At 39.2% G+C, this 25,769-nt stretch overlaps 1 protein-coding gene across 42 annotated transcripts in view; it reads right to left on the bottom strand.

The window, feature by feature from the left end:
* The window catches only part of DST (dystonin), a 297,166-nt gene that overhangs the window by 135,722 nt on the left and 135,675 nt on the right, over window positions 1-25,769 (bottom strand). For 40 of the 42 annotated variants that reach the window (XM_072036347.1, XM_038176486.2, XM_072036332.1 and 37 more), the window contains 14 exons: window positions 10,801-10,913; window positions 10,563-10,669; window positions 10,048-10,167; window positions 9,390-9,485; window positions 9,176-9,303; window positions 6,363-6,456; window positions 5,892-6,046; window positions 4,566-5,028; window positions 4,350-4,478; window positions 4,062-4,139; window positions 3,783-3,944; window positions 3,572-3,676; window positions 1,704-1,799; window positions 266-391 (listed from right to left, as the gene is read on the bottom strand). In XM_072036347.1, coding sequence (XP_071892448.1) covers window positions 266-391; window positions 1,704-1,799; window positions 3,572-3,676; window positions 3,783-3,944; window positions 4,062-4,139; window positions 4,350-4,478; window positions 4,566-5,028; window positions 5,892-6,046; window positions 6,363-6,456; window positions 9,176-9,303; window positions 9,390-9,485; window positions 10,048-10,167; window positions 10,563-10,669; window positions 10,801-10,913 — 1,972 coding nt within the window. Of the gene's footprint in view, window positions 1-265; window positions 392-1,703; window positions 1,800-3,571; window positions 3,677-3,782; window positions 3,945-4,061; window positions 4,140-4,349; window positions 4,479-4,565; window positions 5,029-5,891; window positions 6,047-6,362; window positions 6,457-6,588; window positions 6,862-9,175; window positions 9,304-9,389; window positions 9,486-10,047; window positions 10,168-10,562; window positions 10,670-10,800; window positions 10,914-25,769 lie in introns of those variants that run through there. The other 2 variants (XM_038176506.2, XM_072036346.1) reach the window with 2 other exon arrangements.

Below are 25,769 nucleotides of genomic sequence, written 5' to 3'. Positions count from 1 at the left end.
TCCCACAACATCTGCTATTGTAAAGATAAAGAAATAAATAATACTGTATTTTAAGGGTATGAAAAACAGTCATTACAGGTGGACAAATAAACATACTTCATTACAAATTCTAAAATATCTAAAGTATTTATTTATAAATTCTAAAATATCAATCTTATTTTCTTACTTGCCTTTAAAAGAACAATTTTATAACATGGCTTTTATATCCAACTATCATCTACACTTATCTCGTGTAATTGTAGCTCACATTACCAGGAATTCTTACCATAGATTCCTGGACAAGGTCTTCCAGCCTATGAAGGCTGCTTGTTCTATCACAACTGTATTTTCGGTATATGGCATCTTTCAAATTCTTTAGATATTCCATGGCCTCTTTGGCATCACTGAAAAACTAGGAGGAGACGAATATCTGTGTTACTATTAGACAATCTATAAAACATATCAATAGCTACATCATGAAGTGTTTTTTTTTTAAGCGCTATCTCCTTAAAGATCACCTTTCCTAGCAGTTTGAAGTGACCACTGTAGCACACAACAATATTCATGATCTCGTGTTTGAATGTACGCTTAAGGGAGGCACATGTTGTAATGTCTTGGAACAGCATTTGGTTTGGGTACTATCTAAATGCAAAACTGATTCAGCAGTTATTGAACCTTAGTTAATTATGGTTTCCGCTAATAAAAAAAATCTGAATTCATTCTTGCTTCATAATTATGAAGAATTATTCTTGGATTCCTAATTACTTTCACATATAAAGAACAGATAGAGCTTATAAACTGTAGGAAACTAGCTGCAGATTTAGCAAGCACACTGGAGTGAACATTTTGGGAAGAAGGGGAAGTGAGCAACCACACTTGGCAGCTGTGCTTCAATCTAGGGCACTGGTTAAGCATGACTGGGAAAGGAAATGTCCTGTGATAATTGGGAACTCATTCCTCACTCCCCAAATCCAGAGATCCCCTTTTCTTACTGTAACCAGTAGGAGCCCAAGCCACTCAACTATTTCTTCTTCAGCATCCATTCTCTAACTTTGGATTGTTGTTCTTCTCCATGAAAAGACATTTAATCCCCAAAGCCTTCTTATTCAACCATAAAACCCAGGAGACACTAAGGATTGCTATTTATAATTTAAATACAAAGTAAGAGTAGAAAATGTTTCTGCTACAAAACAAAAATCCTTCAATCTTCAATCGTCATGCATATTTGATGGGTAAGTAAAAGGGTGATAATCAGAAAGATGCTTTGTTGGACATATCTGTTGGCAGGGTGCTCTCTGCTCTGTTCTTTATTAATGGTGTACATTCCATTTCTGTTTGTGTTCTCCTGGAGCAACAACCTGGAACATGTTCTGCCTTGGCCATCATTAACCTCTACATCCAGCCACAAGAGCTTTATTGACTGCAGTTCTGTATGACATGGAGAGAACACAGCTTCTTTCTCAGATTCTCTGCTTGTAGTTATGGCCTTGTTTTAAAACATCAGACCAGATTTTCATCTGTTCTGAACTGATATAGCTACAGGGAAGTCAATGCAGATGTGGCAACGCTGTGGGAGTACCGTTCATCATCTAATAATTGTACATGATACATTCCAATTCTACTCCTACTGTGAGAGAGCAACTAGCATTTTCAGTCATAATGGAACTTTTTGACTGTGGTCACAGCTTAAAACATTTCACACTTATATTGACTTATTTCCTTACCTCAAAATATGCAGCATTTTCTTTCAAATGCTGTTCAACACAGTGACAGAGCTGAAGAATCCAGCTCCATTGTGTCTGCATTGCAGCTCTATAGGCCTTTAAGGGAGACAGATTTTACAAAAGGAAATGAAAATTAAAGCATAGATACATTTACAGAGTTTAGACAACATAAAAGTAATGTTGCAAACACAAGCATCTAAACTTGAACACCCTACCCATGAAAAGCAAGCTGCAACAAAGAAAATTCCTAATAAATGTGAGAAAAAACCTGCCATTACAGCATGGTCAAATATCAGAAAACCTTCCCTGAGGGACTGGGGAATCACCATCCTCGGATGCATTCAGGATTCAGCCCTGATACTGCTTTCAGCAGGGACTGGATTAGATTTCCTGAGGTTCCCCTAGCCTAAACCAGTTTATGATTCCATTGCTGTATTTACTTGTTTGAATAGCTGGACACCTGCCTCCATACAAATCAGATATTAAAGCAATACTGAGTACACAATAAAAATAATAATTCACGACATGCTGCAATATGTAATTTTGTGTATGTGTTGTAAAGGTTTTCAAGAATGCGGCCCTATTTGAATGATGCCTCCTATGCTGACTGCAGTGCTGTCACTGGAGATGCACTCTTCTAATATTCACCAGCAGAGGGGACTCTTGACTTGATAAAAGCAGCCAGAAGTCTCAGTTTGGGAATTCTGTGTGATTCTCAGGGAATTCAAAGATTTTCCGTTGGCTTCAATGAATCTCAAGCTGATCCATTAACGCATAAATTTTTCTGCACAGAAGGCATCAATTTAAGAATTGTTTTTTCATTTCCCAATATAGCATTATTGCAGACATCATAACCTACATACGCATCTTCACTGTGATGGCCTAGTTTCATAGCATGCATCTTTAATATATTACGTATATTTTTATATTTCTATGCATATATTGATTATCCATTAGTAGCAGCATGTACTTTTAAGGAATGTAATTCTACAGATTAAATAAAAAATCATGTATTATAATAAAAGTATATGTAGTGAAAAGGAAGAAAGGAAGGATTTTTCTTCATCTGTTTCCAGTTTATATTGACATAAACTCACTGAGGTGAAGAACCACAAAAATCCATCCTCTCTGCCTTTTTCATTCGTATATAATAAAACTGTTTTTTATTCTTTCCATTTTTACCACCCACTGTCTGTATTTATCCTTTTCTTGAAAATCTATAGGGAAAAGTATTCAACATTTCCCTGTGGAAACTTGTTATGTCCCTACAACAGCTACAATAAATTTTCTGTAAACAGTTTACCCATCATATAGAGCTTAGTTCAAACCCGCAGTAATTCACATCACCTGATCTGATTTTTAAAATACAAACACATTTCATAACTTACTGACAAAAAGGCTATGAAACCAACCCTAAACCATTATCAGGAAGCAATATACACAGTAAGTGACTGGAAATGCACTACTGAAACTCCTTTCAATCCAACAGGAGAGAAACCATGTAAGGATTGTTCTGTGACCTCAGCATACCAGTGCAGGCTGTATCAATAACTACAGAAGCTGCATGCATGCCCAGCAGGAGAAATGTCTGTACAGATCAACTTCTGAAATGTTAATTTTAGACTTCAGTGGGATTTTATCTAAGCAGTCCGATACATAACCATAATTTTACAGAAGTGTTAATACTTTTTGGAAACTGGAAGATGGAGTTACAACAGAGATACTGAAGAGGAAATAAAGGCCCCATTATTCAGACTTTTGTTGCTTAATTTCCTATGAGTAAGCACTTTCCTTCTTTTCCCCCATAATCTATGGTCTATTAAATCACAAAATTGTTTTCTTGTTTGTTTGCTGTTTTACTAACTTACCTCAATGGTTAGCCTAGCTGGGTGATTTTCAAGAAGCAATTGCTCTGCTATTTCTTGTACTGATTTAATTACTTCTTCTTTCTGATCAAGTTCTCTCATTAATTCCTTTTTCCAGACAAAAACAAAAAATAAACACAGAAACATTTTAGAAGCCTGTTGATTATTAAAGAGGACTAATTTTTTCCCTCTGGATTATACTAGCAATACATACTGCGTGGTATTCCTTTTTTCTCGTTATATTGGGGTTTCTTTCACTCCAGTCATAGGCAACCTCTTCCTCTTCTTTTTCGTTCAGCCATATCAGCTCTCTAGTAGCACGAGACACAAAATTGTGAAGAGTATCTAGATGTCTTTCCTGATTTCTTGATGTGTTCTTTATTAAAAAGGAAAAAGAAGTAAGATTAGGAAAAAACAGAATTTAAAACTCACCCCTTTTCATAGATGATGTATACAGAAAAGCTAAACCTCAAAAACGTACTGAGAAACTTACCAAGAGTTTTGAATACTGACTCTCCAGTTTGTGCAATTTTTCTGCATAACTGAGTTTAAGAGGGGCAGTCATTTGGATCTGTATTTGGTATATGAGGTCAAAAGACAAGAAAACAGACATAAGTTACTCTCAACCACTAGATCTCCTGATTTCATGATACGTCATTTAGAGATCAGAAGTAGAAATAAGTAAGACTGTGAAACCCAAACACAATTCTGTAACTCCACAGGACTTTATGGGTCATTTGGCAAGAAAGTAACTGAAGAGATAAAGAATACGGTGCTATACCTCGCTCATTTTAGCTTCTTTAAGGCTGGATTCAAATTCTTCAATAGCTTTGTGGACATTTTTGTGATTTTCTAAATGGCTTTCAACACTTGGTAAATCTGATCCCCATTCTGCCCGATCAAGTTGCACCTTACCAAGAAGAAGGAAAAGTTAGCCATGATCTACAAGCAGTAAATGTAACAATTAGAAGCAGACTATTTCTATGAAGATTGCTACCTGCATTTCTTCCACCCAGTTCAATAGGTCCTGGACAAATTTCATGTTCACCTCTTCTTCTGTTAAATTCTGATCCACAAAAGCTGATTTCATAAGAGGTTTTCTGATTTGCATCAGTTTGAGTGTTTGAAGAGTCCCACTGTCTACTCCTGTAACATAGCTTTGGATTAACCGTGGTGGGATGCCAGGTGTGTAAGCAGGAGTGATGGCTGGTGTCATCCTGGAAGTAAGACCTGATGAGAGGCCAGATGTCAAGCTGGAAGAAGTCAAAGAAGGTGTTAAACCTTGGGTCATTGCAGCATTTAATTCAGGGGTTAGGTTTGTTGTAAATCCTGAGTTTAAGCTTTCAGTTATTCCTGATATCATCAGCTTTGTCTGCTCTGTTGTCAGTGCATGTCCCTTTCTGTACACGGAAGAACATTCAGTACGTATGGCCATCAGTTCATCACGAAGTTTTGCAACCCTATTAAAATAAAAGAATAAAATTAAATAAAAGAAAATAATTTCATTGAATGCTTATTATAGCTTCATCATGCTGAACTGAACAGCAATATGAATTCACATGATCTCCTACACTTCAGTTCTACTTTAATATTTATAAATAAGCATTTGTATCAGAAAGTATAGGCTATGTCAGCTTTGACTTCTATGAATACAGATAGCAGATGCAGAAGTCAGGCAATGACACACAAAATCAGCAAAGTATGGGCATTAGGGCATACCATACACAATACCAGGGAACAATTACCAGAGCAGAAATTATACAAGATTCTACATGTTGTGGTAGATAAAATTACTTGCAGTTTGCTGTTAAGCAGCTGCTATGTACTTATCTTACCCAGTCCAGAATGAATCCTGACAAACTTTAGAGCTACTTCTTCATAAAATTGAATTATGCTGTTTAAACATATCTTTCTCCTAAGACTGTACACACTGACACACATAAGCTAATGCTACTCCTCTTACTACCTGCTAAGATACCTACAGCTATCATGAGAAATCTCACCTCCCTTTTTAAAACCGAAGGTAGTGAATCTAAAACCATTTTATCTGCAATAAAACCAGCTAACATCTTTATACTCAGATATCAGGAAACTTTAACATTTAAGTCATCTTTTTGTGAATTACTTCGTTTTCACAGATGATCACAAACACTTCCTCATCTTCAATAAAGTTTGTGGGCAATGTAACCACCTGGAACCTTTATTTGGGTACTAAGTGACAGACTGAAGCTTATCCATAGACATGAAGATTTGAAAATGATGTCCATAATGGATATCCTTATTTGGGAGATTAATTTATTGATATAAATATATTGTAAAGTACCTCTGCACGAGCTGGTCTGCCTGATAGTATTTTCCATCAATAAGAATTTGGGCATCAATCACTTGCTGGCGGAGAAGGTTCTCAGATTCAAGAAGATACCCAGCTATCTCTGCTTCATGTTGGAACTGAAGCCCTGACTCTAATCGCTTGGTGTCCTGAATGAACAGAAGAAAGTCATTAAGCCCTGCAGCTAAATCAAAGAGAAATAAGCTGTAAGAAACCGATTTTTTGAATTTTTTTTCTATACTTAAAACAACTGTAAAGAACTTTATCTAACTACCAACAAAAAATTCAACAGAACCCATTCAAGGTAATTTTTTATATTTTCTTGTAGGAATAATAAACTAATGATAACAGTACAGCAAAAATAAAAGTATCAGTTATTAAGTATGCACTTAAAAATGCTACAGATTTTTATTTTTTTTAAGCAAGTTCATGAAGACAAACAAGTAAAATCAGTGACTGACTTACAGACTGCAGAGCATTCCGGGCAAGTATCAGTTTGTCCTCACAGCTCCGGCTGTCCCGCTGAATTCTGTTTGCAATCTGCTGCAGCATTTCCAACCTAGGTGATCCCAGGAATTTTGGAAAAAGAAGTATTAATGCTATTTATATCTACTGTACATATATAACTTCAAACAAATGAAGAATAGCAAAAACCAGCAACCACAGAGCACAGATACAAATGCCAAGTTACCTGTTTCCTTCTAAGGTGGCATTACCAAAGCTTATACAAGATTTAATCAATGTGGGACCACAATTAACAGAAAGAAAATTCTCATTAGAGTCAACGCTGGTTCGAGCACTAGTACTGTTGCTAAACAGCGAATCGCTGCTATGATAGCTGTAACTAGTGCTGTTCATTTTTACATCCAGACCACTGTCCTTCTGGCTGTTTACATTTGCTGAAAAATGAAAAAAATAAAACTCCTACAAAATGTACAGCTTCTAGGGATGAAATTTCACTACTGGTTTTGAAACACCTAGCACTCCTTCTTTAAATAGGCTTCAGTAATGCATATTCAAAACCCAGTAATTAATATTCTGCCAGCTCTTCAAAGTATTTTACCTGGGGCTATGTACGCCGCCTCACTTTTGGCTTCCCTAACCTTGCATTAAAGCTTTGCAAGTACAGACTAGGCAGTAACACTAGGGCGTCTCTAGGAAACAGACGCACCAAATATTTTATTTAAGTGTCACAAAATGTCTATAAGCCAAATAAGAATTTAAAGAAGTCTTTAACGTGTTTCTCAGACTCTTGAATGAAAAGTTTCAAGAAGGACCAAAGTTAGAACTCCACGCTCCAGTGCATGGTGTAGAAACTTCAGGCTGGGCTGTTCCTTTTCTTTCGAATGGAACTGCACAGTAAAACTGCAGGAATATCACAGTTAATCAGCTCTTACCAAGTTAATTTTAGACACCTGTACACCATCCAACCCACCATCATTACTCCACTGTCCAAGTATGCATGTTTACTAACTGCCCTGTTCCACTAATCTGTCCTCCTGCAAATTTCCCTTTAACGTCTTCCATACACACAGCTAATTGCTTCTTGCTGTCTTGACCACAAAACAAATAAGAAAACTCTGATCACTGCCCTTAAGTTAATATTTTAACCTGGACTTGAGGGTTTGGGTAATTTCTTCAGTAATTCACCTCCTGCTTTTAGCACCTCCTAAAAACCTCTCCCACAACATCAGATGACTGTGTTCAAGTAGAGGAGCATGGCAAAGGCACAGACACACCCCTGTGGCAATTTCAAACCCTGCTAGTTTTGCAAACTGGGACTCAGTCTGGCACTCTCCTCACTGACATTGTATTAACTTCGATCCCACCCACCAGTCTGGCCACATGCTGTTTGTCTGTGTTGATACTTTCAGATGTATTCACCAGACGTGGAAGTAAAGTTTTAGTTGCTCACCAAATTTCTTTATTAGCTAAGGTCACATTTTTGCCATGACTATCACCTTACAATCTTTCACTTTTAAGTGTGTCCACCAATCCTGAAATATGGGAAGAAGTTTATGCGCATTTACATTTATCTGTCTTCCATCCATCTGACTAGAAAAGAAATAAACTAATGTCATTTATATACACTCCCAACTAAGATAATCCAGCTTTCTGCAATTATGAATAGAATTCCTTCTGGTGAAGGCAGGCGCTAACTTTGCCGTTGGCATGTTAGAACAGATTAGCCTACAAGATCTGGCAGGCTGTATTTCCACCACTGCTTTCCAGTGTTCTGCTCTACATGGTGGGGACAACTTTGAATTCCGCTGTAGGAATTTATTTCATAGCAGTTACCACAGGGATACTGTAAAGCAGTACCTCCCACTGAATCTGCCATTTCAGTCATGCTCCTGCTTTTGTAAGGAAGACACATATTTTGTGAGCATGATCCATATCTAATCAACTCCAACTGTCTTTAAGATCTTCTCTTAAAATTTGTCTTTCTGAGGACTTACTACACAGTGGTCTGGATTCTTCACATCTAACATCAGGTGCCCAAACCCTATTGTCACTAGAAAGTCAGTGCCAGATTTCTCTAGAAAGTGATTTAGATCTTAGATGCCTCCTTTGGATACTTGAATTTAGGCAGAATGAACACAGAGCCAGGTAGGAGCCCAAAGAATCATTTAATTTAGGGTTAAAAAAAATGATTTTTTGAATTAATGGATGGTAGCCTCTGTTTCTGCCACAGAACTCAAAAGAGGTACCATTAAAAAGCAGAAATGCTCTAAGGCTGCATTAAGATTTAAACATGCTTGGTATGTTATTAATGATGTACAAAACAGCGTCACACATTCCTCTGCCATGGAAGACTACTATGCACTTTGCATGTCTGAACACTTTGTGTGTTTTTGAGCACAATCAACTTTTAGATAATTCCAGAATAGGCCTTGTGCAAGTGAATTACACATTTTGGGTAAAGAATGAGGGTGTTGCTTATATGGAATAGAGTCCAAGCAAGACAATGAAGTGGTATCAACCTGGCCCTGACCAATTGTACAAAGAGGACATTATATTTGTGTTTAAGTGCTTTGATGATCCGAGGAACATATACTATTCATTATGACCCTCTGAGATCATCCAAGTATATCTGGACCTGCTTCTACAAAACACATAGAGAAGTTCAGGCTTGAACAAATCACAATTATTCAACAGGAATATAAATTGAAAAATAACGTGGATATTACAATGGAATAAAACATTCATGATTTTCAATACTGGGTAAAATAACAGAAGATATATTAACCAATCCTGTCAGATGTTCACTAGCGTACCTCTCTACTTCAGGCCGAAGGGTCTTCTCTCTTTCCAGCATTGCAATAATAAGCTTTCCCCATTCTTTTTCTATATCATTTGGATGATAGCCTTGAGGAAGTTTGATGCGTCCAAATTCTATCCAGACCTTAAAAAATCATACATATTTGTTATTTTAAGCCTCCAAAAGGGAACTTCTATGTATTTCAATAAGTATTTCATGTTAAAACTTACCTCCAGCAGTTTATATAGACGTTTAATTTTTGATTTATCTATCTCCTTTGGTGGAATTTCTGTTTCTTTAAACTGTAAATATTGATTATAAAGTGCCTACAGAAACAAAAAAAATCATCAATTTTTACTTACAGTGATTATAACCTTACTTCCTAAACCCTCTTCTAAGATTCTTTATAAACTTACGTTCTAATACTGTTCTACTTAAGTTCTACGAAAATGATCTGTGACAAGCTAAAGATTTGCTTTTGATCATTCATATCCTAGCAATGCTTTTTTTGTCCTAGACAAGTTTAGGGAGTAGATTTTCAAGTGAGCTTCAGACAAGTGAGCTTCAACATGATACCATTTTTCTTCTCTTATTCAAAAAAAAAAATAAATCTAGCTTACAAAGCTATCTAAGGAGATCTTAAGAAGGGTTATAAAATCTATCTATAGACCCAACCTACCCCATCTCTAACATTTTTAACACTGCATGTCAGAAATCCTGCAAAGGTCACCTAAAAACTACTTAATAAAAAACTATATTGCTATGATGATACTGTTCTACAGCTGCTTTGACTGCATAAATCAACAAGCCCTTAATTTGTTCAAGCATGCTTTGAGTAAGTATGATAAAATGCCATTCCAATAAGGAGTTTAAGATGTCATATCTTACCTTCAACTCCACAGGATTGTTGGGAAACGTTCTGTCAGACATTATTGTAACATGGTGTCTGATCCACTGCATGAGGTAGTTCACCATATTCTGATACTCAACCCATTTGACTTCAACATCCTACCAAAGCACAACACAGATTACAGATCAAAAGAAAATCATCCAAGAACTCTGCTTTGTTTAACCTTTGAAGAGGACTTCAAACACATAGAAAAGAGATTTCTAAACTCCGTAATTTGAAAAATATATTTGCTCATTACAACTCACCTAAAGTTTCCAAATATCTCATTTGTACTATTCCATGTTAGTCCAAATATTTCCACTGAAAACATTTATTATTTTTTTTTGTTTTTCGTTTTCAAATTTATAAGAATCAAAGAGGCACAACTTAGCTCTAAATGTAGGACTGGAAAAGTAAGAACTTGGACTATGTAAGATCCAGCTATCACTCTAGAGCTGAACCAAGAATCATTTATGATGCTGGCACACTGCACAAGTATTTTTCTCCTACTTACATTTGCACCAATGCCTTCACCACCTTCTGGTACTTTGGGAAATGCATCATAAAGTGATGACACATAAGTTATTACTGATTTCTCATCAGGTGAGGAAACATCAACATCTAGAAGAGCAAGACAGAACAGTGCTTTACAACATAGTTGTAAAGATGCCCACAGATGTGCAACAACCAGCAGTTTGGACTTTATTTTACTGCTAGGGTTTTTGCAACAAAGTCCTTTGCAGCTATCTTACCTTCAGGATCCAGAAGTCTGGCAACACCAAGTTTTTCTGCTACAAAAAAAGCATGTTCTAAATTTGCAAGGTTGCTTTGAACAGCAACGGTATTCATGTCTATCAGGTCCGGCCTGCCAAATAAAAACAGTAATACTTGATTACAACTCTTTTCCAGTTTTAAATCAGCGCAGTGTTAGTAATTCAATCCGTAACCAGGGAAGGATACAGTAACACAGTTTTAATCAAAAAAAAAAAGATTTCATTAAAAATACATGAATGAGCTGAGGTCAGAGCTAAGTGATAAACACAAGCAGCAGACAACCACAATACTGTCAGTTCTTCCTTCCATCTACCAGCTGACCTTTCTAACCACCCTTTTTATGCATCCCTATGTTCTTATTTATTCGTATGCATTGTACTATCTTGCCTTGTCCTTTCCACTGCTCTTGAGGAGGTTAAGCTCACTTTTCTCTTAGGACCCATCTACATGAGGAATTTCATTTCTACTGCCTTTACAAGATTATAGCACTCTGCACCAAACTCTTCAGCGCACATTTTTGGTGATAATCCATATGGAAATTAGCTCAGTCACAGTAACATCACTTTAACCTGGAGGCAAGTATTCTTATGGGGCTTTGATGAAGTCCTGCTTTCAGATAAATGTTGCTGCCAGTTCTCCTGTGGACAACCCTCAGCCCCACACACTAGCACCTTCCACCTTCCTTCTGAATTCTACTGCCAGCCACAACACTTTTGTTTTAATGGGATACTTGTCCTAAGCAAAACCCACCTATACACAGTTTTAAGGTCTTTAATTATTATCCTGTATCAACACCACTACTTTAATATTTTAAAGTGATGCAAAATTCAAACTAAATTAATTAAATATTAATACTATCCTTCAGGTTTGCTATGTGATGCCAGGTTTTTAGATCTTGCAGTTCTCAGTGCAGATGGTGTTACTGTCTGTCTTCTGCACTAGCTGCAGTCCTGTTAGCCATAACAAGTAAAAGGAAGAAGGGATTTCTAAAGGATATTGAGCACTAAACTCATCCCACTTAAGCCAACCCGTCACAAGGCCCTGAAAACTTTGCTACTGAAATTCTAAGCTACTGAAAACCAGACCCACATTGGGGGAAAATAAAACCAACAACAAAACCCTAAAACAAAATATATATATGTATATATATATATAAAAATATATAAACTTTAGTAATAAATAACTACTTTCTTATTTTTACCTAGCAGAACCTTTAAATAATTGCAAAACAAGAGAGAGAAATAATCCTGTTAAAATAATTATATTTTTCAAGACTAACAATCACATTTCATTTGTCAATACCCCCGATTGCCTTGATCCCCAAATGGCATTAGCTTTAGAAAAATCGATACAAGCTTGTCTTTAAACTAACTATAAGGGTATTGGAAATAGAAATTCCTTTCCAGACATTTAGATTCCCTGCTGTCCTCACTTGTGTTCTGTAGAAGACAGGTTTGTAAGACAGATACTAAAACTGCACCTACTCTTTTTTGAAAGAAAGTTTAATTAATAATAAAACTTAAGTGGTGTAAAAAGAAACATGATCCTTGTAAACCTGTGGGAGTTTCCGCTTCCAATATGCTTAGTGGGAGCGTGATCAAGCTCATACCATTATTCTCTGAATTTCATTGCAGTGAAAACAATGCCATGAAAACATTATTGTCTGTTAAACTTAGCAGTACCGAGAAGCCAGGAGAAATTAAGGACAACAGTAGAAAAGGAAACGGAGCAGCCCAGTCTCCTATTTCAGCAACATTAACAGAGGTGTTATGAATAATAAAAGTTGCTTTCACACCATAGTTTTTATGAGATAAGCAGGTTTCTGTAAGCAAACACTGTTGCCTTCATTATTTTTTTTCACCTGCTTTCTTTACATTGGTTTCACGCTTGGTAGCAATGGCCCAGCATCATTTGTGCTGCCTGTTCAATTGCCAACTCTCAGAACAAGATAGGACAAGTTGCTGAAAAAGCCTTCTCTGTTCCCTGAAAACAAGCTGCAAACTGCAAGCGCTCTGACATCAGAATCTCCTTTAGAATAAAGCTTTAAATTAGATGAATAAGAGGCAAGGCTCTTCTCGCAGTGACACAGGTTAAAAAGAAATCAAGGAAAAACCAGCTGTCATTGTTGGCATGAAGACACCGTTCTGTGTAGCTGCTGGGGCTTCACCCCAAACTTAACAACAGCATCCTCTGTGAGATGCCTCCCGTTTCAAACACTTTCCCATCCCTGCAACTCGCACCAGCCAGAATTGTTCAAGTTCTCCTTAAGAAACAATGGAAACTTGCACTGGATACCACATGATTTCCAATTAATTATGCACTTACCGCAGAGCATTCTGACCTAATTTACTAGTCTATATTGTCTGAAGTCTTGATCTATCAGAAAACACTACACAAGACAGCATTTCTCTATGTCTTAGCAGTGTTTGTCTTCGAGTTTTGTGAAGCAGAAACAAGGCTCAACAGCTGGTTGGGACCAAGCCCACTGATGGCACACAAAAGGGAAAGGACAGGTATGACTTAAATGCAAAAGCACCTGGTACTTGCCAAAGGAAGTACAAAGCGTAGAGAAAAAGAGGAGAGTACCTTTTTTTGGTTTGTTTTGACCTCTTGGTAAAAGACTTTTTCTTAACCACCACAAATTCATCCAAAATCATGGCTTATGAAATCAAGAATTGTTCATTTTATTTAAAAGTGCTTTCTCATGATTTTAAATATCAAAAACTGGTGTTTTTTTTTTTTACTGCTGTAAGCCTGCAGAGAGATGTGCCCACTACCTCAGTGCCTGGGAATTTGCATTTGAGCATGCTCACAGGGATCTCTGCTATGATCCCGATGCCCATCCTCCTCTGAAGGATCAATGTCACTGAGCACAGGTTGTGCACAGCAGTGCTGTGCTCTCTGGTGCTGTGTTAGGAAGCCTCACAAATACTTCCCAATATCTTCAGTACTTCATTTCTCATGTGAATTCTGAAATACTGCTTTAACTGCAGGTATGGTGAATAACCCTATACAATTTAATTGTACTGATTTAGGTGTCTTAATCAAGGTAAACACTAGTTTTAACAGCATCACCCATCATGGAAAACATTTCAATTTTTAAGGCAAAAGAAAAAACATGCAAGGTTTGTAGATGGCTGTTATTTGTCATTTACTATAATTGAACTTTATATTAATTTGCATAGCCCTATTAGATGGTTTTATACACAGTTATGAACAGACTAAATCATTTTCAAGTAAAAGACGGTGACTCTAACTTCTGTCATAATATTGTGAGTCATCTTCCAGCACATTTTTCAGCAGGCTGGGCCCTTGCCATCCAAAAGCACACATAAACATCCCAAACACAAGGAGACTTGGAACATTCCATGCAAAAGAGATGCTCCTGCTACGGCCCCACCTAAGTCAAGGTGTTTGCTTTCCACACAGTGAGTCACTAATCATTTAACTCATAACAGGTTTGGTGCCTGCCATCCCAGGTCTCAGAGTAGGTGTTAGAAATTAGACATAACTTGCATTAGAACTGAGGAAAAAAATGTGTGATTAATGCCTCTTCAACTAGGAAACTGACTAAATTCCTAACAATTCCAGAAAACATTATATAGTACCACAACGAGAAGCAAGTGATCACTATTTGCATAAGTGCATAAAAAAACAAGGTTTGTTTTTTAACGAAAGAGCTACATCTATCCTGTGTAAGCTTTCTACTCTGCAAATGCTCCTTGAAATGAAAGAGTCATGCATCATAAAGGAAGTTGGGCACACAGATTTTCCAATAGTCAGAGCCTCATACCAAGTAAAACAGTTCAAGATCCAAACTAGAAACTACAGAATTTGTCCGTGAGCACAAAGGTCAGATTTGAATGAGATTCGGTATTTCAAACTGGAAAAATATTTCCAGTTTGGCTGAACTTTTATTTTCCCAGCCAATGATGAAAAAACTACATCCTTCTCTTCACTGTTCCCTGATGACACTTTCCCAATTACAGCCATGTTAAACGTTACTGAAATCTGAGCAATATTCTACACAAAAATATGGTTAATGAGTTTAAAGGGATTCCTGACAATCCTGGAGTTATTTACATGAACAATCTAAACTGTTTAATCCGCAAAACTTTGCTTTGTTCAAAAATTTGGATGGCGTCTGAGTAATGCTCAGTGTTAAAGGATGTTTCTTTCCTGCCTTACTGAGCATAAAAATTAACACAGTGAGTTCCAGGCTGAGCTCACAGAGAGAACAGGACTGAAGATGCAGAGTACAGATGTATGTGTTTCTGTAGCCTAGTTAGCTTCTCCATTGCTGTAATTAGAAAATGCCTATAAAAGTAAACAGATTCTTTGTTTCATTGTTCACAGACAGGGACACAAGAAGACCACACCAGAACACATAGCCATTTAAAAAAGCCCTTAAGAATAGAGAGACTTCTCAATCAGACAGGATTCACCACATTTCAGAAGGAACCAGTAAGAAATACATAATCTAGAGATTTTGATTCATAGCAGAAAGAAAAGCAAACAAAGGAATTGGAAGATGAGTAATGTCTTTGTAAAACAACTGAAATTTCAACTCTCTCTCTCTTAATACATCTCCTGTTACTTTCCCAGGTAACTCCACTGATGAGATGATGAAGCAAAATGCATTTATGATTTAGTCTATACCAACTCCTTCCTATTCCTTAGGTTAGCTAGAAAACAGAACATGAGTGATACAACAGGGAGCCGAGTTTGATGGAGTATCTAAACAAAGAATTGGCTGCATCTGTCCCTCAGAGTGAATAGGAGGTCAGAGGACAGGCAGGGTTTGTAATCTCTAGTTACAACACCATAGGGTGGAGCTGCCCAGAAAGAAAGGCTTGTGCACAGTAATGTACAGCCAGGTCTTATCATCAGTAATCAGCCTTGAAAATTCACAAGATAAGTAATTGTAGAACATAATGTTTATGGGGACGGGTTTTGGTTCTTCTTAAGTTTAACAGATTCACCCAGACGTGACAAAAAAGAGAAAGATTTGAAGGCACACAGCTTTTATGCTTCCCTAAGAGACCCCAAGATCTCTCTTATACATACATGCAGATGAGGAAGGTGACAAGGAGTGGGATTCAGCTCCAGATCCAGACACCTAAATTCAGGTGTCCATCTGCCAGTGTGCACACATTTCGTTACAGTCAGCGACCAACACATCCAGTACAACCTACCGAGCAAGCTATCCAGAATCCGAGTATTACTTCAGAGGGATCCAAACCCATCTGTATATTCCACTGACTGCACTGAGTAGAAGTTTAGGTAGTCGCAGAGCTGTCATGAGATGTTATGCCTCACTGAGCATGCGTGTTTTGAGACTGACACATCTCAGAAACATAAGGAATAAAAAGCACGGCTGTACATTTGAAATGCAGAGACCAGCTCTCAGACACTTGGTAACAATGACTATTGAAGATTTGCTTAGGACTTCTTGAAGAATTTCTCATTCAATTAATGAAACAAGGTCAAAAAGGCTACCAAACATTTACCACCAAAATTAAATAGAGGCACGATATGTCTTATCTAGTAGCTCATCTTTTAGCACTTTATTGGAAGTTTAAAGGTGAAAGCAGGTGAAAAGTACTCCATAAAATCCTTTAATATTGGTCAATTCACACAGATATTTTGAAGTGATTTACATAACTATTTTATTACTTATCAGAAATATCATGTTCTGGGGAGAAATATAGACAATATTTCATGTAATCTCAAATGCAAGACTAACAAATGTGTGTTCAACCATAGACTTTACATCTTCAACTAACGCAGGACATGGAGACACAAAAATTTCCCCACCCACTGGGTTAGGTTGAGCAGAGTCACCACTAAGGTTAGGCAACACTTCAGAATTAGAATTAATCAGATTAATAGAAGTTTTTCCTTACAACTATGACATACCAAAAAGCAGGGGTCTGCACAGCATTCTCAAGTATGTGGCAAATTTTTTTCTCAAGCTCAACAGATCCCTAGGACTCAATGACATACTGTGCTAATGTATTTCACATGATCATTATGACTTGTACACTTTTTTTTTTTTCTTTTTGTCTTCTCTTCTGGTATGGGAGGAATGCCTGTACCATTCATTATTTTATGTGCCCCTATAGATTTCATTCGATGCCTCTAAAGATGAACAATCCTGTCTTTTTATGCCCTCAAGAGTTGTAAAATTCTCATGTGATCTGGACTGTTCCACTCTCATTTGTGCATCTTTTTCTTAATTTTTGCTCTAAATTTTCAGGTATGTTGAATAATTAAAAAATAAATAAATAAAAACATTCAACTGATGGTGACCTGCAAATACTGTAATAAAGAGACACCACTGGTACATTTCCTGTCTATTCCACAGACAGCCTAGCGTGCTCTATTAAAACTTCTAATTGGAAAAAAAATGTTTTAACTGCACCAAAAAAGAAAGGGCATGTGAGGGCTGTTTTTCCTTATTTACTAACTTAGTCTCCCTAACAATACATGCAGATAATTCAGATTATTCCTTCTATTGTGTATGTCCTTAATTTGACAAGCATTGAGTTTAAAAACAGCTTTAAAAAGTGAAAAAAAAATGAAGCCTCATGCCCCACCTTTGTTAGCACAGCAAAACGTTACCTGTAACTTGTCACATCAGTTGGTCCAGATAAAGACTCAACTGAGGCATTGTAAGATCAAAGTCCTATTAGTTAAATGTGGAGCTCAGCTTTAGAAAACTGCCTAACAAAACCTAATCATAACTTGGCACTAGGGTTGTGATGAAGGTTTCAAGATTGCTATATGCATGAATGAAACTAGAAACGATCTTTTTCCTTCATTTCACCATCTTCAAAGCCAGATTTTACCTTCTCTTTGTAATATGAGATAAACATCATTACAGAAACCATACTGGTATAGCAAGTTTGCCAATTTTTTGCCTATGATAAAATTTAAATAGGAAAAAGCTCATAGCTGTTAACCTCAACCCACACTGTACAATCTACAGAAATAACCATAAATCACATACTTTTCCTTGGAGTGTCTGAATACCAAAAGGCAATGAAGAAACCCAACCAAATGATTTTTCTCTTCTGCTTGGTGAGAAAACTTGCAGACCCTGACGGTGGCTGTCTGACACATCAGCTTGCCAATGGGATTAATGCAGTTATCAACACGGAAGAAGGGTGAGTTACCACAGTGAGTTCAATGCCAAGATTTCCCAAAGACTCCTTGTGCCATCCTGCCTTGGAAGCAACCATTTCTCCATGTGCCATAAGTTTGTCAAAAGCATTGCCAGAAGACCAAGACCTCTCCTGATTTATTGTCAGCACACCCACCACCACTGCTCAGATGCCATGCCGTTCTGAACAAAGGCTTCTGGCACCCTAAGCTGTCCTGGTCTTTACTGATCAAAGAGTAAGAGACATGAAACCTGAACCAGATATTGTCTATTCAATCCAAAAGCTTATTTTTCACTTTACTTCCATTTTGTCAAAATAAGAAAAAAGCTTTGTTTTTATCAGTTGCTGCAAAAATTAAACTGTAATCTTTCTTTCAGCTGCTGCTTTGCAGTAGGATCCAACACAACATAACAGGGATCATTTTAAGTGTTATTCTTAGTTAATGAACCCAGCTGCCTGGAATTCTTCCATCTAGCATCCATGAAGACTAAACACCACCGCAACACAAGATGTTAAATTTGCAGGCCAGTTTCCAGTCCTGTTTTAATACAACTTCTACCCATAGCCATCACAATTTTTCTGAGTGCCTTCAATTAAATTGTAGCTGAAGTTACTTGATATTTCTAAAACCATTAGCTACATGCACATGAATACTCAGGAATATAACATTAAGCAAGCATCTCTTTGTCCATATCTTTAATTATCCTAAATGCTGCTCATCTTTTTCCAAATTGCCAAGTCTTAATGCCAGCTTAGGTTTTTCTATGTAACAAAAACCCTTGAAAACAGTTAACACGCACATTTCTGAACAATGGTGGAGGGGAAAACACAACCAAACTGACATTTTCTTTTTGTTAAAGGTGGGTAACAATAAATTACACTTTACAAAATGGCAAGCCAAAACTAGCAGAAGCAACTAATCTCTTTATTTAAAACATATCCCCTAGCATTTTAAGCCTTGATACTGTGTAATATTTGGTTTCTTTCACATTTATTCCCCCAGGGTGCTCAACATGTTACTGCAAATTGAGGTAGCACTATCCCTCCCCTTAAGGAATGTATTCATGTCAGTACCTGATCTGCTGCAACATGTTTTAACATCAGAGGGATGCCATACGCGCTGCCATCCAGGAGCTTAGTGTTCACCTAGCTATACGTACACGTCATATTGTCCCGTGTAAGGCTGAAAACAGCTTGTCCTAAACCAGAACAGTTGTTTCACACACAGGAATCTAGCTCACTCTGTGCTATGCCCCACACTGATAAACACCCACTTTGTAATTTTCAAAGTATTGAGTTATCATTGTACTATTTCCAAAGAAAATTGCTGTGATCATGCCAAATTAGCCTCTTACTTTATTTAGCATTTATGGAGCAGTCACACTGCTACTTCTTTTTGTGACACGCTGTTCAGTGCAGCTTGCATTCCTCCTTCCGCTACTGCTTCTTCCACAAGAAGTATCTGTTGCACACTCTGTCTGTGCAGCAACCATTGTTAGGCTCTGTTCCTTTTTGCATTTTGGGATAATAACCATTTTCTCTTCACTCTCTCTAAATCATATGCAACTCAAAAGCATAGGCACAGGGTGGGTTTTTTTGGGTGGTCCTCTGGGGATGCAGGACTTGGACTTGATGATCCTTGTGGGTCCCTTCCAACTTGGATATTCTATGATTCTACAATTCAGTTAAGATCTTGCATAAAGTTTACCATTGCCAAAGGTCCCTTTCAATCAGATCCTTGTATTTCTCTAAAAAAGGAGTAAAAAACATTTTTCTTCTAACTTGTGCTCAAACTGCATCTCTTATCACTGCTTATCTCTCAACACTTATCACTGCTTTCCTTCTCTTGGAGCTTATCTAATACTAAGCTGTTATGTTGTAGCAAAATTCGTGCACAACTATATGCATGAGGTCTTTGTATAGAATTATATGAAATAACTTTGCTTTTTTATTGTCTCAAACCCTTTACATGTGTGCTGCAGTCCTGTTCATCAGATTTTCTGCCTGCTCTAATCAACAAGTGTTAAGAATTCAGTTTATCCGTATCTTTTTCCTAATCAGTATCTTTTCATTTTGTATGGTTGTTGAAACTCATTTAAGAGCAAAAATGCAGATATAACTGGACACGTCTGCACTAAGAGCATAAAGAAAGCCAGACCAAGGGCCTGTGACTCTTGAATTCCTGATCCTTCCCGTAGCATGACCCTGGCCTGTGCCAACATGCATTCGCCCAGGCAATACTTGGGCACTGTTCAAAGGACAACACTGACTCAAGACTCCATTTTAGGACCAGTTCTCTTTAATACCTTCATAAATGACTTGGTTGTAGGATTTGAAGGTATACTGAGTAAGTTTGCAGATGACACAAAACTGGGAGGAGGGGTTGACCTCATCAAGGGTAGAGAGGCTTTGCAGAGAGACCTTGACAAATTAGAGAGCTGGGCAATCATCAGCAATATTAAGTTCGACAAGAGCAAGTGCCAGATTCTGGACCCGGAATGGGGCAACTCTGACTACACATACAGTTCGGGGGACAAGAGGCTGGAGAGCAGTCCTGCAGAAAGGGATCTGCGGGTTCTGGTCAACAGCAAGTCAAATATGAGCCAGCAGTGTGCCCTGGCAGCCAAAAGGGCCAGCCATGTCCAGAGGTGTATCAAGCACGGCATCACGAGCGGGTGGAGGGAAGTGACTGTCCCACACTGCTCTGGTGCAGGCTCACCTCCAGTACTGTGTGTAGTTTTGTGTGTCACAATATAAGGACATAAAACTACTAGAGATTGTCCAAAGGAAGACTACACAGGTGGGGAAGAGTCTAGAAAGGAAGACATATGAGGAGCAGCTGAGGTCCTCGGTTTGTTCAGCCCAGAGCAGAGCAGGCTGAGGGGAGGCCTCATGGCGGCCTGCAGCTCCCTCACGAGGGGAGTGGAGGGGCAGGCGCTGAGCTCTGCTCTCTGGGGACAGCGACAGGACCCGAGGGAATGGCATGGAGCTGGGACAGGGGAGGGTCAGGCTGGGGGTTAGGGAAAGGTTCTGCACCCAGAGGGGGGTCGGGCACTGGGACAGGCTCCCCAGGGCAGTGGGCACAGCACTGAGCCTGCTGGAGTTCAAGAAGCATTTGGACAACACTCTCAGACACAGGGTTCAATTTTTAAGTGGTCCTTTGTGGAGCCAGGAGCTGGACTCACTGATTCTTGAGTCCCTTCCAACTCAAGATATTCTGTGATCCTGTGATTCTAGGACTGCTCTCAGGAGGTTGCTCCCTGTGTGGGTGTTGGGGGGAGAATTTAGCCACGCAGGCACAAGCCATGTTGTACCATGCACCATTGGGTCAGAGAGCATGGATTGGACCCAATTTATTTGGTAGAACAAACCCAACACCTGAGACTAGAACTTAAGAACATAAAATAAAGAAAGGAATGCATGCACTTTTACAAATATGGTGCGTGCCTGACATTGAATCTTTTTTTCCAACCCCTGTGCTTCATTTTAACAAAGTGTCTATAGGTGCAATGGAACATAAATTTTATATAATTCAGCTATTATTTTTGCTGTTTCTTAACTTCTTCCATTTTCAGATACTTTATAACAGAAATTGCCTGCAGTTTCTGTGCACCAGTGGCTCAGGTCTGTCTGAGGTCAAAAGAAGCAGCTTGGTACTTTGATGTCACTCGTGGTAACTTTTCCTTAGAATTTCCTTTGCTTTATAACACACGTATCTTCAAAGTATAATGTAGATCTATAATTTAGATGATTAGCTCCAATCTGATATACAACTCCTAATGAAATAGGAATATAGTTCATTCTCTATAGACACCAACTGTTTCTATATACCTTAACAAGAAGGTACAGTTCTACAAAATGAGCATTTCTTCCTGGGAGACAGGCACGTACACAAGAAAATGAAAACACAAATCAAGAGCATTTACCTAAAGCACAGTCTAGTGTCTAGATATGCAAGATGAAGATCCAAGTGTATACACAGCAGTATCTTTGGGAAAATCTGGGCAGTATGTGCTGATTAAAGTCAGTCTTCAACTTTGAAGTCTGGCTTACAGGTTTTTGCTACGTATGATGAGATGGTATGAAAGAAACATCACGTACTTTTTAAACTGCCTGAAGTCAGATTTCTTCCAACACAATACACTGAAGCAAATAACACACGTCTTCAATGAAAAATTAAGCTATAAAAGGCCAATTACATAACAGATGAGACATACAGAATTTTCTTGAGTCTTTTGGGCTTATGCATAACTTTTCCTAATGGACCTGATCACATTCAAAGAAAGCTGCGGAGGTTCAAAAAACAGCCTGAAAGCCGATGCAGTTAAATAAAAGCATGTAATCAACAAACATCATGTAGTTCAGTATTAAAACTGACTATTTAGGGTGATAATTATGTTTGGTCTTTCTGTGTAGAAACAAATATTCACACAGAAGAACAACATGAAAAGCAAAACCCAGGACCTGCAGTGGAGCTCTGAGGCAGCTCTTGAAGCCAGCCGGGAGCCCCATTAATTTCCGAGGGTTTTAATCACATACAGGATGTTTTAAAATTGAAGCTTTATAAATTCTTCCAAAGTATAACTAACTAACTCATGTGTGCATGATCTGGCACATGCACACTGCCCACGTCCACAGGCTCCTCATGGGAAGAAGAGCACTGCCGGCACCGGGCAGGGAGGAGGAGGAGGAATCCAGCTTGCCCAGCTGCAGCACATCAGCCTACTGAACTCATCTGAGATGCTGCAGAGGGAAGTTAGTCATGCCAGGGAAATGTCAGGCTTACCCTGCTTTTCCCATGCGGCTCCCACTCTGCGGTGGAAGCAGGGAGCCATGGTAAATCCATGCACCATTTCCTGCATTTCTGCGACGTGAATCTTAAATGATTTCTACCAAAAGGTGCCGGGATCCTCAGCTGGGAGCAAAAAAATGTAGACTGCTATCAGCAGCCCAAACAAAACACTTCTCACTTGCTGTGAAGTGCTCTAAGCCCCACGGAGGGGAGACTCCCTGCCTGCTGGCAACTGATTCACAGCTCAGCTCCCTGCCCAGCCCTTGGCAGCACTGGGAAGTACTGAAGCTGGTGCACACCTGAAATTTAAAAATTCACTTACGCCGAGACAGGAAATAATTCTAACCTGCCACTCCAGTCCCCTGTCGCCTAGAACCAGATAGCAACATCTAACCTCATGGATGACCAACTGCAGTGATAATGTCGGAGCCATCTGGTTCAGGCTCTCAAAAGCACATCCAGGAAAGGCCTCTCAGTGACAGCAGCAGGGCTCTGAGCACAATCCCAGCCATAGTCCTGCAGTCATATTCCTGCTGAGGAGCCCCATTCATTGAGCTGATTCATCTAGCGCCTGCTGTAAGCTGACATTCCTCCTGGCGCAGGGTGGGGCAGCTGCATAAGGCAGAGGTATCTCCGGTGAGCACAGCGTACCTGGCACAGGAGGAGCTGCCACGTTGCACTGTGGCTGATCCACGTGCTTGCCAGGAGCAACACATGCCCACAGGGAGCTCTGAGGTGTCAGCACCACAGCCTCACCCCACTGTCTGGGGCACAGAATCACAGAAGGGTTGAGGTTGGAAGGGACCTCTGGAGGTCATCTGGTCCAACCCCCCTGCACAAGCAGAGACATCTACAGGAGGTTGCCCAGGACCATTTCCATATGGCCTTTGAATATCTCCAAAGAAAGAGACTCCATAACCTCCCTGGGCAACCTGTTCCAGAGCTCCATCACCCACACAGTGAAGAAGTGATTCCTGATGTTCAGCCTGCACCTCTTGTGTTCCAGTTTACACCCGCTGCCTCTTGTCTTTGCACTGGCCACCACAGAAAAGAGCCCGGCACCTTCCCTTCAGTTACTTACAGACATTCATTAGATCTCCCCCTTGAGCCTCCTCTAGACTGAACAGTCCTCGCTCTCTCAGCCTTTCCCCAAAGGAGAGGTGCTTCAAGCCCTCCATCATCTTAGGGGACCTTCACTGGACTCTCTCCAAGAGCTCCATGTTTCTCCTGCACTGGGGAGCCCAGAATTGGACACACGGCTCCAGACGTGGCCTCACCAGTGCTGGGTAGAAGGAAAGCATCACCTCCCTCAAAACTGCTGGCAACACTCTGCCTAACGCAGTCAAGGAGAAGCAAGGGCCTACTGCTGGCTCATGTTCAACTTGGTGTCCACCAGGACCCCCAGGTCCTTTCTGCAAAGCTGCTTTCCAGCCAGCAGCATCTGCAAAACACACAGCCCAATTCCTGAAACCACCTGTGATCTGCAGAACGGAGCCTGGGAGGTACTAAAACAGACAAAAAGAGCATATGGACAACCACAGCTAGAAATATGTGCATTTGTTAGCATTTAACCTACTTGTCAATCTGAACATAAGCTAAGTTTATTTTTATTCTCTGGAATAAAACACTGCAGTTAAAAATACCAGGCGACTGTTTGGGAAGACCATTCCTATCTTGTGAGCAATAGCTGGAAATTATTTTCTCTATTTTAATGACACAAAACCGCAAAGGAAAGAAACGTAGAAGCTCAATGAAATCAGTGGAAGAATCTCACTGATTTCATCAACGAGAGGACTGAGTCCAAGGACTATAACCTCTTAGAGCAAAAAGACATCAGATAAGGACTGTAAACATTCCTGTGAAGGACACAGTATCCTTAGGTACAGAAGATATGTTTACAGGAACAGGAGAAACTAAAAGGACACTGACATAGATGGATGCAAAATGGGGACTCTGCGCTTGCTCAGGAGACACTGGACCTCAGCCACTAAATTGTGAGCTTCATGCAAAGCACTTCTGTCAAAGGTGCCTGTTTTTCTCAGCTGAAAAGCTGTGAATGAAGCTCTCAGAGCACTGCCAAAAACAGTATGCCAGCAGAGCAACTGCAGGTAGTCAGTAATACCCTGAAGCATTAACATTTCTGCAGCTGGAGGAAAGAATTCAAGTTTTTAATTCTTTGCTAATTGATCTGTACCACAGCTACTAGTTGATAAGCTGTAAGGGCTGTGCTGCTCTGCATACAAAGCCCTGGTACAAGTCTCTGAAGATCTGGGAAATATTTTTTTCTTGTCCCATCTTATTATGCTCTTTCCTTTTTCTTTTCCTCCCCTCTCTCTGCATCTTTCAAACTGTTTATTTTTTCAAGCAGTTGCCTGTGCTATGTTGATGCTTTTGGCTGCTCTGTCCTGAAGTAAAACAGCCCAGTCCTTTGCCAGTTATTTTACTTTGTCTTGCCAGTGTTACTAAAAGAAGACTCTCTTGTTGGCATGCATCTCCTCCCTCACTGGCCACCCAGAACAGAAGCATTGCTCAGAAAAGCAATTCACTGATTCAGATGCAACTTCATGTTGCCTACCAGTTATGCACTGCCACAGCTACCTTCCCTGGGACTCAGAGCACTGTGCTATGCTTACAGCCCTTCCACACAGTGCTTGGGGAATAGGATGCATCTGCTTGACTCATTTATCCCCCTTTTTACTTTCGTCTCTTAGTCCCAACACCGCATGCATGCTGGCTCTTCCTAGGCTTCTTCTGTGGTGAGCCAAGTGGTCCCATGGCAGGAAATCCGAGAAACAAATAAATCTGCACTGGAGAGAGCCAAATTTGATGTGTTTTATTTCGGACACTCCTTTAGCATTATACCAAGGAAATCACGTACTCTCAAGCTTAAGATATACCCAGTCACATGCTGCACAAACTCTTTACACATGCTGTAATAAAACCCAGAAGCTGGAAGCCTTACTAGTGAGGGACGAGTCTGTTCACGTTA

This window comes from Anas platyrhynchos, chromosome 3 (assembly GCF_047663525.1).
Source record: "Anas platyrhynchos isolate ZD024472 breed Pekin duck chromosome 3, IASCAAS_PekinDuck_T2T, whole genome shotgun sequence".
In the NCBI taxonomy this organism is placed as follows: Eukaryota; Metazoa; Chordata; class Aves; order Anseriformes; family Anatidae; genus Anas; species Anas platyrhynchos.
The sequence above is the reverse complement of the archived record's forward strand: the minus strand, read 5'-3'. Positions and strand labels throughout refer to the sequence as shown.